Below are 16,729 nucleotides of genomic sequence, written 5' to 3' on the forward strand. Positions count from 1 at the left end.
CCCAGCAGGATATTCTTAGGCTCTAGTCTAATCAATCTCTCAGAATGTGCTCTGCTCTTGGTCTATGAGTGATTTTTCTGAACTTTGGGGGTCGTGAACATACCCTGTGCCTCTGTGGAATGAAATTCTCCTACCAATTGAATCAGAATTTCTGAATTCTGAATCAAAGTCAGAAATGGAATTTCTCTCCCCTTCTACACCTCTCCAATTTCTTCTTGAGTACTATTTTTCTTAAACTTCTGGGTTACCCAAGGGTGGGAACCACTCCTCTAGAGGATGATGGACTCCACCTCCCATGATTGCTTCAAATGTTGGGAATTATTATTGTTGTATTATTTATTCAATTTTTATACCGCCCATCTAACCCAGTGCTTATTCTGGGTGGTTAACATGAGTTGTATTTATTTATTTGTATATTTATAGGCTGCCTTTCTCCCGATAAAGGGAACCAAGGTGGAGTTGTAGTCACACATCAGCTGCAGAGGTGCAGATTCCCCACCTTTGGCTTACATATGGGGGCCCCAAGGCTCGAATGGGAGCAGGGAAGAGCTGGAAACCCTGTTCAGACATAAGGGAATTGCTGGATGTCTTTGGGTATATCACTGTTTCAACTTACAGATTGCCTGTAAGGATAAAGTAGGGCCACATCTGCTGCTAGTACATCATAAATGCATGAATGTCAAGATGCATGAGCGATCGATGTGTTCGGCCTGCAAAACATGAGTCTTTGCTGTTGAACAAGTAAAGGACTGGTGCAGGATTTATGTTAAAGGAAAACAGCGAAGACAGTAATCCCTGGCAAATATAAGCCCTCCTTGGACTGGTTTGTGAGCGTTGTGCAGAAATATGTTGTGTGCTACATGCTTATTTAAAAAAGAATGGTACCTTACAGGAGTGTAAATTTCACAAATTTCTAAGCTGACATAAATGTCAATAGCTGTCTCTTAGTCTGTCTAGCCTTTCGTTCTTAATTTGCATTATTACCTGTTGTGAAATGGTTGTTATATGTTTTTATTCCATTTGATGTGAGCTGCCCAGAGTAGACACTGTCTAGATGGGCGGGATACAAGTTCAATAAATAAATAAATAATAAATAAATAAATACCTAGGATGCCTGAAGACCCCTTCTCTGGCTTTGCAGTCTTGTGGAGGTGGATGTTACTGACCTTTATAGAGCACTTTCAGGTGGAGAGAGTGGGAGGTTGTCTCTGAAGCCAAGATACCACATTCCTCAATGACAAAGAAGAATCCTGTGGAAAGTGCTTTAGAAAGAGGTGACACAGCAGTCTCTGTCCTTTCACAGGCACCTAACACAAAATGTGAAAGCTAGAGCAAGTGAGCAGATAATACAAAATGCTTCTAAGAAGGCTAGAGCAGGAGAACAAAGATTACTCCAGCAAGTATGGTATCATGTCGTGTCGTCTCTCCTCTTCCCCAACAGAGCTGGGATCTTGTGCAGCAGACGCAGAACTACCTGAAACTTCTGATCTCTCTTATCAATGGAGACGGTGAGGTTCTCTTCTTGTTATGGAGGAGGAAGAACAAATGGGGAGCGGTGGAGGGAAGCCAGTGTTTTATGATAGCTTCCTTAGCAGCAGGAATGCACAGGACGGTCAAAAGAAGGGAATCAGTGGCGGGACCTTTAGATTTCATTGTAGCCTTGCTTTTCTCAGGGTGGTGGGAACTGTACTCAGTCACATCTGCAGTGAGCTAGACTGGAGGAAGCTGGCCTGAAAGCATTCATTCTCTGCAAGGGAAGGGAAGTTCTCTCACTCTTGGCTGTAGCAGGGAGGGCTGGCAGGAGCTGAATGGCCACAGTTGCTCTCTCCCATGTAGGAACTTCATTTGAATAGCTGTGTTTTGGGTCCAGCTATCTGCCATCCCATATGAGCCCCTCTGGCCTTTCATATCTTCTGGGGAGCCTCTTCTCTTGGTCCCTCCTCCCTTTGGTGAGGATAAAAGGCAGGTCCCTTTCAGGGGCAGCTCCCAAGTTGTAGAATGCAGTGCGCCCTAGGAAGCCGGATTGGCCCCTTTCCTGTTTTCCTTCTGATAGCAGGAAAGGGCCTTCCTTTTTTAGGCAGGCCTTTGATTTGGGCCTGCAGAGGTATTAGGAATACTACTTTAAATGAATTCAGACGGTATTTTTGATAGTGGCTCGTTATATTGTTCGGTGTTTATTCTTTATAATTCTATAATGTGGTGTTTTAAATTGTGATTGTTGTCATTGTTTTAACTGGCTGTGGGCTACTTTTGAGTCACTTGTGAAAAGAAAGGCAGTATATAAATTAAGTTTAAAAAAATTTAAAAGTTGCTGCTCCTAGGTCCTGGGATAATAGCATAAAACCAGTGGGGAATGTATGGTCAGTGCCTAAAATCCACAGGGATGAAGTTACTTCATATTAAAACATAGGCAGCATTACTTTTAACACTGATCCAAAGAAAGCAAGATAGATCATTTACTTAAACATTTAGTCCAGACCAGAAGAAGCATCTACTTGGATAAAACACTGAGGCTCAGATTGTGGTGGATTTCCTGAGAGTAGTGGAAAGGAGTTCCATAGTTGTACCCAGCAAGGATTTGTTTGAGCTGCTTTATTCTGCTTAAAAGCAGCTGTGATCTTGCAGAGTTGGTTTATCTCCATTGTTGTTTTTTTTAATGGCCCTGCCAAGAGGCACCTTCCAGGTTCCCTGAGTGAAGGAGAATGGAGGTGAAAGGAAGGAGAGTTTTGCATTGAAATGGGGTTGTAAAATAAAAACAGGCTTTTACACCTTGTTCAGGCCAGGCTGGTTTTCTTTTATGGGTGGGTCTTCTCTCCCCCCCCCCAAATAACAACAATGGATATTCCTTGTTGTTTTGTTTTTGGGAAGGGTGAAGTGTTTTTGCAAGAGTTGGAGAACTTATCTTTTTGGAATATAATTCCCGGAATCCCCTGTCCAGCGTGGTGGTGGGATTCTGGAGTTGTCGCTTTCAAAAATGATACTACCAAGATCTTGCTTTTGCATTCCCAAACCTGTAACTATTTGGAGGACCTGAGTTTTCCTGATGGGGATGGAAAAACAGTAATCTCCCTACAGCTGCTCCTCTGCTTACCAGTGGATGGACCAAACTGAGTTCCCAGTTTTCTTGCTGGTACTTTTGGGCAGCCAGGGTCACAGCCTCCAACTAGCCCTAAGTCCCTAATTGCTGGCAGCAGCCAGAGAGAGCTTCCCTTCTGCTTTCCAGTTCCAGGACCATTCTGTGATGAAGGGCCAGCCATCCTGCCTTTGCATCTAAAACTGCGGGGATCTGGGTACAGGTTGCCTGTTGAGACCATCCAGGCTTGATCTGTTCAGCAGTGTGAGCTAGCACTTGGACCATATGATATTCCTCCGCCACCTTTTTAGCCAGGTCTCTCTCTCATAACTACAAAAAAAGAGTTACTTTTACACTGCAGAAAGTCATGTGGTTATCCCTCAGTAACTAATAATCCACAACACAATGTAGTTATACCATGGTTCTTAGATAAAGATGGTTTCTAATACTAATTAAAAGTAAGAAGCATAAAAGTAGTTACTTCCAGTCTTTGAGAGATGGACAGTAATTCTTTAGCTGAAATATATTCTTACCAAGATAGATGATGAGATAAGATTTCCCCATTGTGTACCTTTTTGTAGCCATTCCTTTCCTGCTTGGTACTGCCTTTTATCTCCTCTGCTTTGCAGAGAGGGACTGTCCTTGGAGCATGCTCAGCTTTGTGCTCCTGGCCCATCGTATGCCACTGGGCTTCCCGGGGACCGATGGAGGCCTGAGTTCCCTGGGGTTTTTTCCATCATAAATGCCATACAAGTAACACCGTTCCCCTCCCTCCCCTTCCGCTTTTGCTTTGCCTTCCTGCCGGCTCAGCACAGATGACAGCGGGCTTCTGGTGCACTGTATATCCGGCTGGGACAGGACGCCACTCTTCATCTCCCTCCTGCGCCTCTCCCTCTGGGCTGTGAGTACCAATGGGCGCCATGCCTAGCCTGTGCCAGACACAAGCGGTGTATCTGGAGCAAGAGAGACCCATGGGAGGGGGAAGATGGGTGTGGGAAGTGGGTCCTTTCCCCTCCTCAAACCAGATTGGTGAGAATGATGCTCCAAAAGATTGTGTGTATGTGTGTTTTTGAACCCTCCTGAATTCTGTTAGCAGAAGAAATAAGTTCTGTTTTAAAAATTACTGATGTATTCTGTATCACTTGATAAGTTTTGAAAGGGCATCGGCTTTCAGAAGGGAGGCCGTTTTGTTTTTCGCTAGGGAAAAATAGAGAGGGTAAGGGATAATGGATCTTGTTTTAGAAATGGTAGGTGTAAGGGAAGAGAAAGAGGAGAACTTTCAATTGCATTGAAATTAAAACCAGAGATGAGAAACCTTGCTTTGTTGTTGTTGTTTTTTGGACTACCACTACCAAAATCCACAGCCAGCATGCTGACACTTACTGCATCCTCCCTTCACTGCATTTTGCATCCTTTAAAGTTAGAAGTGAAAACATGATTCCTTCCCTCCCTGCCCAGAGCTTCAGGCTTTTAGATTAATTCAAAGCCACTCACATAGTTCTACTCTTATTTCTTTTATCTGTATTTGCCAGTAATGCCTCGCAGCATTTTACACAGGACAAGCAGGTCAATCTTCCTGCATAAGAATAAAAAGGCATGGATAAAATTATAGAAGCAGAAGTGCTCAGAAATGAGTGGAGGAACACTTCAGTCTCTCCGGACACTCTTGTCTCTGACCTCAGGGTGACCTTCCTTGAATAAAAAAATCTTTGAAGTCGGAGACTGCATCAAGTGATTCAGTCCAGTCCCACTTGGCTTGAACAGGGATCAGAACTTTTTATTTCATTGTGTATATTAATCAGCTCATCCATATGAATTTGTCTCTGTCACTACCCAGCTGTTGCATGTTTCATGTAACTGTTCAGATAATTTTCTCTACTTGAAATTTTGGATTCCTGTTCTGTCTACTAATGCTGAACCCGCTGTAACTGTGCATCACACTCTTTCCATTACACTGGACTTAAAGACTTTTCTCATCTTCACAGATGTTAAGCTGCTTGTCTCTGCTTTTCACCCACCTTGAGACGACTCCTTATAACCACCCTTTAGATCACTGTCAGTCCCGAGAACTATCACTGAATTCTAAGGCACTCTGATCAACCACCACCATGCTGGATCTTGTGCATTTCCATGAAATTTCATGCTCCTACTCTCCCCATTCCTGTACAAATGTCAGTCTACTGAGACTACACTGTGCATCTGAAGAAATGGTGTATAGTTCACAAAATCTGGTGGCAAATCAAACTAGCCGGGCAAGACTCTTCCTTGGTTTTGCATCTTTTTGTGTTGTCAAGTTGCCTCTGACTTGTGGCAACCCTAGGAAGGAGTGATTTCCAAATCACTTCATTAAAGAGCCCCACTTAGCTCTCAAGACTGTGGCTTCGTTGATGGAGTCAATCCATCCCATATTTAATCTTCCTCTTTTAGTTCTTCCTTCAGGTTTTCCTAGCTTTTCTGGTGAATTTTGTTTTCTCATGTTGTGCCCTAAATATGACCACCTCAGTTTTGTCATTTTTGCTTCTAGAAAGAATTCAAGCTTGATTTGACTTTGACCCATTTATTCATCTTTCTGGCAGTCCAAGGTATCTGCAAAACCAGCACCATATTTTCAATGAATTTATATTTTTTCCTGTCGGCTTTCTTCACTGTCCAGCTTTCACATCCGTACATAATAACTGGAAATATAATAGTGTGGATGTTCTAGGCCTTGGACTTGAGTGGTACAGTACATCCTTACACTTCGTGATCTTTCCTGGTTCCTTTGTTGCTGCCCTTTTGACTCTCATTCGTCTTCTCAGTTTCTTGACTGCCGTCTTCATTTGATTTGTTGGTTGAATTAAGGATATACCAGATCTTTAACAATTTCAGTTTTTTCATTGTCCACTTTAAAGCTATGTAGTTTTCTGTGGTCATGATTTTTATCTTAATGTCCAACTGCAACCCTACTTTGACACTTGTCTCTTTCTGTGGTCATGATTTTTATCTTAATGTTCAACTGCAACCCTACTTGACATTTGTCTCTTTCACTTTCATCAGGAGTTCATTCCAAGTAATTGTTGCTTTCTGCCAGTAAGATGGAGTCATCTGTGTATCTTGAATTATTGTCGTTTCTTCCATCATTTTGCATTTCTCCTTCCTCTGAATCTAATCCAGTTTGATATGATTGGCATACAGATTGAACAAGCACAGAGAAAAAAATATATTCTTGCCTGACCTCTTTGCCTATGGGAAACCAATCTATTTCTCCACATTCATTCCTAACAATAGCTTATTGTATGAACTAGTGTATAGACTGTGCATTAAGAGAATCACAGCTACCTGCTTAGAAAAGTTACAGAGTATAATTTCTGTATATACCTGAGAGAGGAATGCCAGAGACATGCCAGTTACTACTGTATTCTTTTATTGCAGGTGGTCATTTTGCAGCACAATCTGGTTCTTGACAGGGTTGGGATCTTAGGATGAGTGGCAAGCTGCTTGGTTATCTTGAGATTTTCATATTTGTGTTAGTTTAGTAGAAAGTGAGAGAAAAGAGAACTTAATTTCATTTGTATATGTTATCTATAAAATGGATTTTTCCCCTTTCTTTTCTTCTAAAGACAAGCTCAAAAAAAATAGTTGCCCAGTTCTTTGATTATGTATTATGTAAGGATAGAGATAGATTCTTTCTTTCTTTCTTTCTTTCTTTCTTTCTTTCTTTCTTTCTTTTCTTTCTTTTCTTTCTTTTCTTTCTTTTCTTTCTTTCTTTCTTTCTTTCTTTCTTTCTTTTTTGTGAGTGGGACCTGAAATCTTACTGCTGTCTCCTTTATAGCTGATCATTTGAATAATGGAAACTTGCATACCTGTTGACTTGCCAAGTCCCCATTGATTCAGATGATTGACTCTAGTGGCGTCTCACAATTGGATTAGTCCAAAGTTAATGCTATGCAGGGAATATGATGTCATGAGCCATAGCCTTTTATACCTAATTAAAAGTTTCCAATTCCTTTCCCCTCCAGGAGCCACAGAACCTGGGACAGATGGGGGAAGGGGGCAGAAATTCCTAATTAACAATAAAAGACTGTGGTTGATGATATCATCAGCCCTGTGTGGTGTGGCTCGATGCAATTAGATTTTGGCCTTTGCATCGGACCTGTGGCACATAGTGCTATCTCTGGTTGAGACCATGTGCCTGACTTGTTTACTCTGTATGTATTTCTCCATCTTCTTCCTGAATTGGGAGTCCACCTGTAGGCCATGCAAATTCCAAGACTCCTCTAAACTAGAATGAAGCGTGTAGCTCAGCATTTCCTGTTCTGCAGTGAGAATACATTCTCCTCACATCTTCTTGCAACAAATACATCTTGCAGCGATTCTCTTCTGCCTGCTTGCCTAGCTTACATTAGTGGGATGGGAAAGATAGTAAGGGCTGTCATGTCATGTCAAGAAAGTAGGGAAGAGTGACGGCAGGAAAAAGCTGTGGGATGATAAGAGAGATTGCAAGGAGGGCTGAGAAGCTGTGAAATGATGCAGACGGGCAGCTACTTAAAAACTTGGAAATGTGAACTAAATCCCACATTGTTTGCAAAACATTGCAGTTTCACCAGACATTAATGACCAGAAGCTTCCAATTGGAGATGGGATGATTTCCGTGTCCAGGTTATGTGCTGCACATAGCTTGAAATAATGATTGCCCTCATTAATTTTCTTTGTATTGATCCAAGGAACATACAGTATTTGTTTTCCAGTTATCAAGTCAGAATGTCCAAGATGGCAATGCTGGGTGGTTGGGTAGGGGTTCTGATCTGTGTAACAGAGTAGAAAGCAAAGGGCAAAGAGCCATTTCTTTGCATGCTATTTATCAGTCACCTTTCCTTCCTTAGGATGGGCTGATCCACAGATCCCTGGAACCTGCAGAGATTCTCTACCTGACGGTGGCCTACGATTGGTTCCTCTTTGGGTAGGCTTTCAGAAGGGCTGGGCCTGCCTCAGCAGAAGCAGGAGAGGAGGGGTAGAACCCTTTCCAATTCTAGTGAAGTCAGTCTTCCTTAATATGAATTTGGGTCCATCTTCCAAATATGCCTTCTCAAACACCAGTCACATCTTTTGTAGATAGATGAATGGAGATCTTTGCCCATAGGACAGGTGCCGGGGAGGGTGTCTGCTACTGCTGCGAATGTGGTTTTGTGGGTCAGGACAGTGGATTCAGCACTGACATCAGGAGAGAGGGCTATTTCTGACCCTCTTCTAAAACCACGTGCGGGAAAACATCATTTAAAGCTGTCACTCACAGCTCTGACCTTTTCAGAACAGGCTGCTGCAGTGTCTCGGGAATTGTATAGCAGGGTATGTGTGGAGAGCAGGGAATCCTCTGCAGAGTCAATGCTGCTTGGTTAAGATCCTTTGGCCCGGGGACTGGACTGCATAGCTTTGGTCTAAAGCTGTCTCCAGATGTCCTCTTTCTCTAGAGGCTTTGGTGCTTTAGTTGTTCCGCACTCCTCAGAGGTGGATGTGTTTCCCACCGGTAGAGATCAGTTATAATTCTTATAACAGAGTGGTTTGAAACCTTGGGTAACCCAGGTGTTCCTGGACTGCGATTCCTAGAAGCCTTCACCAGCCACTGTGCTGGCCGGGATTTCTGGGAGTTGCAGCCCAAGAACCACCCGGGCTGCTCAAGGTTGGGAGCCACTGCTACAATCCCAGATATAATTCTAAGAATCCTTCAAGGGGTTGGCTCGCCAGCAGTACGTGGAAGTAACTTGTCTGATACCAGACCTTCTTTTTTCTTTTGCAGGCACATGTTAGTGGATCGGCTAAGTAAAGGAGAGGAGGTGAGGCAACTTGGGCGTAGTGTCAAACTGCAGTGAGATTTGGGCTCCATCATCTGTGGATCCTACCTTTTTTTGGGAGGGAAAAAGTCAAAGGTTGCAGATGTCATATACACCTCACAGATGGGGTAGAGTAAGTGCAAAATTATCCAGATCTTATTCTAAGGAGATGGAACATCTGGTTTGTTGGATCCCACCAGACATCCTGTTGCTCTCCCATCATGGCCAGACAGATGCTTCTAGGAGGCCCCAAAGCAAGTCACAAAGGTCATGATACTCTATCTCTCCTGCCGCCTCCCAACAGCAGATCTTCAGTAGTATATATTGCCTCTGTAAATGACAATTCTCGTTTAGCTGTCATGGCTAATGAGTGCCAACAAAATCCCTCCTGTGAATAATTAACTTCTGATATCAGGGTTTTTTTCACCCCACTAGGTACCTTGCAGGGGTTTGGGTACTGTAGGAGGCAGTAGGCGTGAGGGAGCCTAGCAAGAATGCTAGCCTTAGCAAAGACTAAATTATATGGGACACTAAAGCCATACTCCTAGGCAGGTGCCGTTCTGGAGGGTTGCAGAAGATAGGCAACATTCCTGGTCCTTGATGGCTACTTGCAGGGCGCTCTCTATCTGCCTCTCATTGAGCCGTCAGTTATATATCAGCCTTCTGTTTTCAGCAAGTATGCCACAAATCCAAAGACACGAGCAACTGTTTCTTAAATGCACATTTCTTCCCATCTCCTAAGAGTAAAATTTGCCCTGTCAGATGAAATCCATCAGTCCAACAGTTTGCCTCTGGATTCCCCTGGGGGGTGAATAAGCCGAGCTTGGATTGAACTGGCAAAAGAGGTGGGGAGGGGGTGGGCTTCTAATTAGCTGTCATGACGAATAGCCAAATTATCATTATATGCTTTCCTACTATAGCCTTGATGTGCTTCTGCCCAGAAATTAAAAGAGAGTTTTGATGTGAAAATTCTCAGAAACTCCCAGCCATTGTGGCCAGAGAGTTAGAAGCAAGCTCTACATAACAGGAGGCACGTCTGCAAGCCTGAATGTGGGCCATAACCAGGCCTCTGGGTTCTGCCTGCTGTAAAAGAAGAGGGGGCCAACTGCCCCAGCTCTAGAGGTGGTTCTAATTCGGTTTGTCTGCTTGTGTGGCTTACATGAACATTCCCTTTTGTGTGTGTGATTATGTTATTCTTTATGGGTTGCTAACTCTACACACCAGATGGGGCAAAGTTATGCTTTAAATGTGTGGGGTGCGGCAGTGTTGCATTTTGAGCCTTCAGTTCCTATCTACTCATAACTGAGGGGGGACAACGTCAGTAGTATTGATATATTTAAATATTTATTAAATATATAATATTTTATTTATTATATTATATATAATATTTATTAAATATAATAAATATTTAATAAATATATAAATATAAGTATTTATATATTTATTTAATAGCTTTATATACTGCTCGATGAGCGCCGGGCACTACAAAATACTTAGAAGGCCAATCCCTGCTTAGGTATTTGTAAGTTTAAATCTTACATTTCTGAATTAGACTCAGAATCGGTGCATGTTGTGTGATTTTCTTACTATCGAAACTGGCTGCCTGGGTCATCCAATGTGGACCTGACAGCCTAATAGCCCTATTGCAGTGCATCATCTTTATCATGCTCCATTCCTTGTCCTTTTTTATATTGCAAAATGCCAGAGTGATTTTTGGGGCCATGAAAGTTTCTGGACTCTCTATTGGTTTGGCATCTTGGTTGGGCTAGGTGCAGGTGTCCTTCTGTTACTGGCAGCATTTAGGGTATGGGTGGCATTTATCATCTTATGTTTGTTGCCCTGCTTTGGCCAGTGGGAATTCGCGTTCCCAGGAGTTCCAGAAAGCTTGAATAATGAGGGGCTCTTATGAGAATTTTGTGGTGGTAGCCCCCCCCCCGTCTCTCCTCAGCTTGCACCCTGCAGAGATGAAGGAGATGGACAAAAAAAAGTAGTGCACATTTGCTGGTACAGTACCTGCCCCCTTTTGCCCTGTTCTCTTTTAATCATCCTCCCTTCCCTCCCACCCCTTTTCTTTCCTTCCTTCCCTTCCTTCCCTTCTTTTTTCTTGGCTCTAGATTTTCTTTTTCTGCTTCGATTTTCTGAAGCACATCACCTCTGAGGAGTTCTCTGCCGCCAAGCAGCTGAGGTAAGAGCCAACGCGAGCAACTGCCACCACCAAACACCGGCTGAAAGAAAGAGTCGAGGAGAATCTCGTTAGTGCATACATTCTTTCTTCTGGGAGGCAGGGGCCCTGGTGTCCTGGCCTAATTCTGTTTAATTTATTCTCTGTTTGGAACAGAGCAAGAATGGGGCCATGAACAACTTTTCTCCAAATGTGGCTATGGGGGGGCAGGAAGTCCTACATAAGAAGGGAAGTGCCTCGGAGTTCGATCAGCCCCCGGGGTGGGTTAACAATTCGGGTGGAGGGACCTTTCCAGTCTCACTGGCTTCTGCTGCTGAATTGGCTCGGATAAGTAAGAATTAGTGTGCCAGCTGAGTTTAGGGTGAGAGTTAGGAAGCTCAACTTGGGTCAGATCTGGAAAAGTTGCTTTTAAAAAAACTGTAGCTCCAGGATATTTCGGCCAGTATGGCAACCTGCTTGCCTTCTTGTACTTTGAAAGATAATAAACACATGGATAGCACTATATAGATGATAATAGTGAATGTAAAAATGGTAGAATTATTATGATTGTAATAGTGATGCTGAATTTCCCAGTGATGTTGGATGTTCTGCATGAAATAGTGCATGAAAATAATATCATTTTAAGATTATCATAAGCCTAAATCTCTATTACCGATTCTTTGTATATTCATTAAAGCTCCAAATCTGTGTTTAGTGAAAGTGCATTTAGACTCCCATTTTTAAAAGCCAGGAAATGCAGTTCTTAAAAATAAATAAATAAATAAATAAATAAATAAATAAATAAATAAATAAATAAATAAATAAATAAATAAATAAATAACAAACTCCGGTTCATGAATGTGGTATACAGTGGTGCCTCGCAAAACCATTTTAATTCGTTCCGCGAAAATCACTGTCTTGCGAAAAAATCATCTTGCAAGGTTCCCTGTGGGAACCTCACAAGACGAATGAAATTTATTCGTCTTGCGAATCATCGGTCTCGAAAAAATGTCTTGCAAAGCATGGTCATAGAAAAAACCATCTTGCTAGGCACCATAGGGATCGCTAAAACCAATTGTCTTCCAGGTTTTTCGTCCCCCGAGGCAATTGTCTTGCGAGGCACCACTGTATTGTGCTTCTGTAAACATGATTCAAAAAGTCAGAAACTGTCCTGATATTTTTGCACAATATTGTGCCCATGTTGCCAGCAAGAAGAATAGTGCCAAGCTATGCATAGCAAAGAGCAGCCTTAGGGTTGAACAACACCAGTGGCAGCAGTCAAGATGGTCTACAGGATACCCTCTTCTGCTCACTATGACAGCCCTGACAATTGCTGTGTGTTTGAGTGAGAATTGTTTAACTAATGAAAAAAAGCCAGCGTTTGGGATTTACCCTTGCATAGTGAAGGGAAATGGCATGTGTATGGTAGTGAGCACAAGAGGATAGCCTGTAGATGTACGCCATCTTGACTGCTGCCATTGGTGGTGTCAACATTCAAGCTATCCTTTGCTACACAAAGCTTGGTATTCTTTTTCCTGCTAGCAACACGGGCACAATACTGTGTAGCAATTTTGGTGCATTTCCTGGCTTTTTGAATCATAGATATAGAGACACAATATCCCACATTCATAAATCTGATGGTTTTTTTTTTTTTTTTGAAGAATTTGATTTTCATTAAGGCTCCCAATGCTTTGCAAAGCTACCTAAGTTTGTGTAAGGCTCCCTTCTACTCACCTGTTTGGTAGTGATAACTAATCAAACCAAGCTAGCTCCTCTTACAGCAAAGAAGTGGCCTTGATATTGCTCATGTTTGTCTGTTTTCACATTTGTTTCTTCCTGTCTTTTCTTCACTTTACAAACTCAGAAGGAAAAGTCTGCCACCTGGATTCACCTTGGAAGAGATCTGTATGCTCAGTGAGTGTCTCTTGCCACGTTCCATAAGCTGCCTTTTCCTTGGTGGGTGGGGTGGCAACATATTAATGATGGGGAGCATTTAGAAAAGCTCTGAAGCTAGTCGTGCTTGAAGTCTTGCAGGTGAGTCACCCAAAGGATGTGGGTTCAGATTCCGAGCAAGATCAGTGTGGTTTTCAACTGGGTTGAGCAGGTAATGGACAAGTCAAAATATGACCATTAATAAGTGGAAGGAGAGGTTGTTATGTGCAACCCTCCTCTTTGGTTTTCAGATCAGGCATGCCTTCTTCACAATATTTCCTTCCTCTTGTCAGTCCCTTTTCTCTTCTGGCCTCCCACCCTGGTCAATATTCTGTGCCATTGTATGTTTAGCCATCACTGGGCTGGCTTTGTGGTTTACTCTAACACGAAGAGAACACACTACAGAATCTGTTATCCACAGCCAAGCCCTCTGATGTATTCACATCTTTTCAGAGGTATAAGGTGGAATCTCAAAACTCGTGAACTTACAGCGGACAGTTCTTAAGCTTCAGTACTCACTTAAAAGCAAGGGACGTGGTGGTGCTGCGGGCTAAAGGTTCTTAAGCTTCAGTACTCACTTAGGGAGGAGGAATAAAACCAAATGGACAGAGCAAGGCAGTAATAGGAGCAGCATGTTACAAGACAGATCCAAAAGAGAAAATGGCAGAACACAATTGGCAGCTACGTATCTACAACTCCCCACTGAGACTACACACAGGCTTCATCAGGATCTGCATCCTCTTCTGGACAGCAGTAATTCCTTCTCCAAGACTCCAGTGGCTGACATGTACAGTGGTGTCTCGCATAGCGATTGCTCCGTATAGCTTTGCGATGGTCCCTATGGGGAAATTTCGCTTTGCGATGATCGCAGGGAAGCGATCATCGCAAAGCCTTCATTTTCGGCCAGCTGATCGGTGGCTTCAAAATGGCCGCCAGGTAAACAAAATGGGCACCGCTGTGTTTCCTTGCTTATGAGGCCCCGAAAATGGCCGCCCCATGGAGCATCTTCACTTAAAGGTGAATTTTTAGCCCATAGGAACGCATTAATCGCATTTTAATGCATTTCTATGGGCTTTTTATTTTCCCTTACCGATGTTATCGCTTAGCAGCAATTTTTTCTGCACGGATTAACATCGCTAAGCGAGGCACCACTGTACTTGCTTGGAGACAATGTCCGATCTTAAACAACTGTTGACACACAAGAGGTCACATAACACAGATAAAGAGGCAGGAACAAGACCCTGTTGCAGATACAGATGACAGTTGTGTCCCCACATCTGCTTGGGCAGCACCATTGTGAGCTCCAGCAGTGTCACCCACAACGTCAGAGGCTTAGCTGTCTGTCACACCATGCAATCTACAGAGAAAAAGGCAGAACAGTATATATGGAAAAGAATAAATGGACACAGATCTGATCCAGGAGATAGGAAAACACAAAAGTCAGTTTCAAAACACTTCATCCTCTCGGAGGACATTCTGTGACAGATCACAAAGGAACTGTTGCAGAGGAAAGGAATTACAAAGCAAGCTTTGGAGGATAGACCTGAGCTATCTCTGCTAGCTTTGGTGTCATCAAGAGGATTTAAAGAAAACCAGGGATTCTCAATGCACTGTGGCCAATATCCTGTTCAGTATTTATGAGGTTCCAGGATGTATGGAGATTCAGCGGCAGAGGCTCACATAGCAATCTGACAAGATGCTGGTCATACACAGCCAGAGATGGACTGGCACCGTGTTGTATTGCCACAGTGGCTTTCAAAGTTAAGAGTTCTGCGTGTATAAATATTGAACAGGCTACACTTGTCCTATTGACCATCTGGCTATAACTGCAGCCAAAATGTTTTTCCTTTAGCATAACTGCTAACATACAGTTTCTTGAAAACTGCTCCAAATTGACACTTCCAAGACTGCAGCCTGCCACTGGTATCAGCTGATAAGACATTTTGATGGCTTCACCTGTTCCAGGATGTCTGTGCAATCAGTATTTTGAAAGCTCATTACCAATTGTCAGCCTCCTTTTTTCATTTCCCTTCGTCCCCACTCCTTTGTCATGTACTCTGGATGTACAAGCCTGTTGCAATCCACAGAAGCACACACAGAAATCAATCTTTTATTATTTAAGTTGCACCCTTAGTTCATTGCCTGTCAGTCAACCTCCCCCCACCTGGTGCCTGCCAGAAAAGGTGGGTGGTAGTTCCCATTGTCCACAGCCAGCTGTTTGCTGTTGCTGATTCATGGTGAACGGAGTGTTGCAGAGTTTGGAATTTCTGGTAAAATTCCTCTTGCTATGGAGTAAAAACGCAGAGACTCACAGAGGAGAATAGGTATTTGTTCCCCAGATAGTCCACCCCTTTCTCATTAACCGGCACTTAAGTTCTCAGTAACTGAAACATTTGTAGGAGAAAGAATAGAAGTGTTACATACAGTTGTGAACTGCAAAGGAACAAACAACTCTGCTTCCAACATACTAAAGAGAGGGAAAGGAGCACCTAGCTAAGAGGCAGAGCTCTCTTTGAATTAAGAGGCAGAACAGAATGATTAGTTAGTGCTGGATAGATTAATAGCCACTCCAGCCTAGAAAAGTCCCCCTCCCCCCGTCACGCAAATCACAGTCAGCATGTCAGATTGTACAAACATCTGCAGGGAGTTTAACTCCAAAAGATCTCAAAAGCACTAGGTTGAAAAATGCTCCTATAACACATTTCTGTTTGGTTGTAGCCATTAGGGGAAAAACAAGGGAGGAGTTAATGTGAGAAGCTTTTTGTCCTCTTGCTTCCTAGTTTTGAAGGCTGTGCCAGAAGTTGCCCATGGGTTGCTGGAGCAGCTACCTGCTGGTCTTGCTACAGCCCTAGTTATAATGTGATCTGATGTTTTCTAGAAGGTTAGTAGCATCCGTCAGTCAGCAAAATCAACAAAGCTAAATAAGATGTTGTTGCACTATGGCATGTAATTGATCTGAGCTGTTGGAAAAAGGGGGAGAGATTGCACATGGCACATGCTTAGCAAACTTGATTTATGACTATGACACTGCCGGGTTTACACCAATAGCAACATAGTTGTTTATTCCAGGCTGCTGAAAGTGCAGGCAGTGCCACGGACTGTGGTTGTGCCCTGTGAGTCTATGTGTTGTGTTTCTCAGCTAAGTCTGTAAGGGAATATGGAGAGGCATGAGGTGTAACCTGGTCCTTTTTGTGTTCCAGAGCAAGGGGACCGGGGCAGCACCACCAGTCTCAGCAGCGATTTTTCTCTTGTGATGGAAAGTTCCCCTGGAGCTGCTGGAAGCTTCACATATGAAGCCGTGGAGCTCATGCCAGCGGGATCCCAAACACAGGCTGCTTGGTAAGTAGTGTTCCTTGTGTTCGCATTTCTAGCCATGGACCATGTATAGCTGGAATAGACACGTGGTTTCGTGTTGCTGCTAAAAGGCGAAAAGATTCCTGTTTACCTAAAACATTGGGTGGACTATACGGTAGATGTGTGTATTTTGTACAGAGTCCTTGCAAAATCAGAAATGATCCAGTCGGCACACAAATGTCACCAGAATGGTAGGATGTTCCAACTTTAAAGGCTTCCCTTCCAATCGTGAGTGTGTGTGTGTGTGTGTGTGTGTGCGCATGCATGCACACTAAAATGCTAAATTAGAATAATGATGTGTTTGCAAGATCCTGTAGCTTTTGACTGGAAGAGTCAGAGCATTCCATCCTTTAGGGCACAGGGGGAAACAGGCCAGCAGCAAGGGTCTTCATGGCACCGAGT

The 16,729-nt window shown here is 43.2% G+C and overlaps 1 protein-coding gene across 3 annotated transcripts in view; it reads left to right on the forward strand.

The window, feature by feature from the left end:
- Positions 1-16,729, forward strand: part of MTMR14 (myotubularin related protein 14) — an 89,938-nt gene that overhangs the window by 40,916 nt on the left and 32,293 nt on the right. For all 3 annotated transcript variants that reach the window (XR_013542776.1, XM_072989250.2, XM_072989251.2), the window contains exons 10-16: positions 1,442-1,508; positions 3,889-3,974; positions 7,936-8,012; positions 8,847-8,883; positions 10,995-11,065; positions 12,906-12,955; positions 16,174-16,312. Coding sequence is in view for 2 of the 3 variants with exons in the window: in XM_072989250.2 (XP_072845351.2) it covers positions 1,442-1,508; positions 3,889-3,974; positions 7,936-8,012; positions 8,847-8,883; positions 10,995-11,065; positions 12,906-12,955; positions 16,174-16,312 (527 nt within the window). In the remaining variant the exon portion in view is untranslated. The remainder of the gene's footprint in view (positions 1-1,441; positions 1,509-3,888; positions 3,975-7,935; positions 8,013-8,846; positions 8,884-10,994; positions 11,066-12,905; positions 12,956-16,173; positions 16,313-16,729) is intronic.

Source organism: Pogona vitticeps, chromosome 2 (genome assembly GCF_051106095.1).
Source record: "Pogona vitticeps strain Pit_001003342236 chromosome 2, PviZW2.1, whole genome shotgun sequence".
NCBI classification, from domain to species: Eukaryota; Metazoa; Chordata; class Lepidosauria; order Squamata; family Agamidae; genus Pogona; species Pogona vitticeps.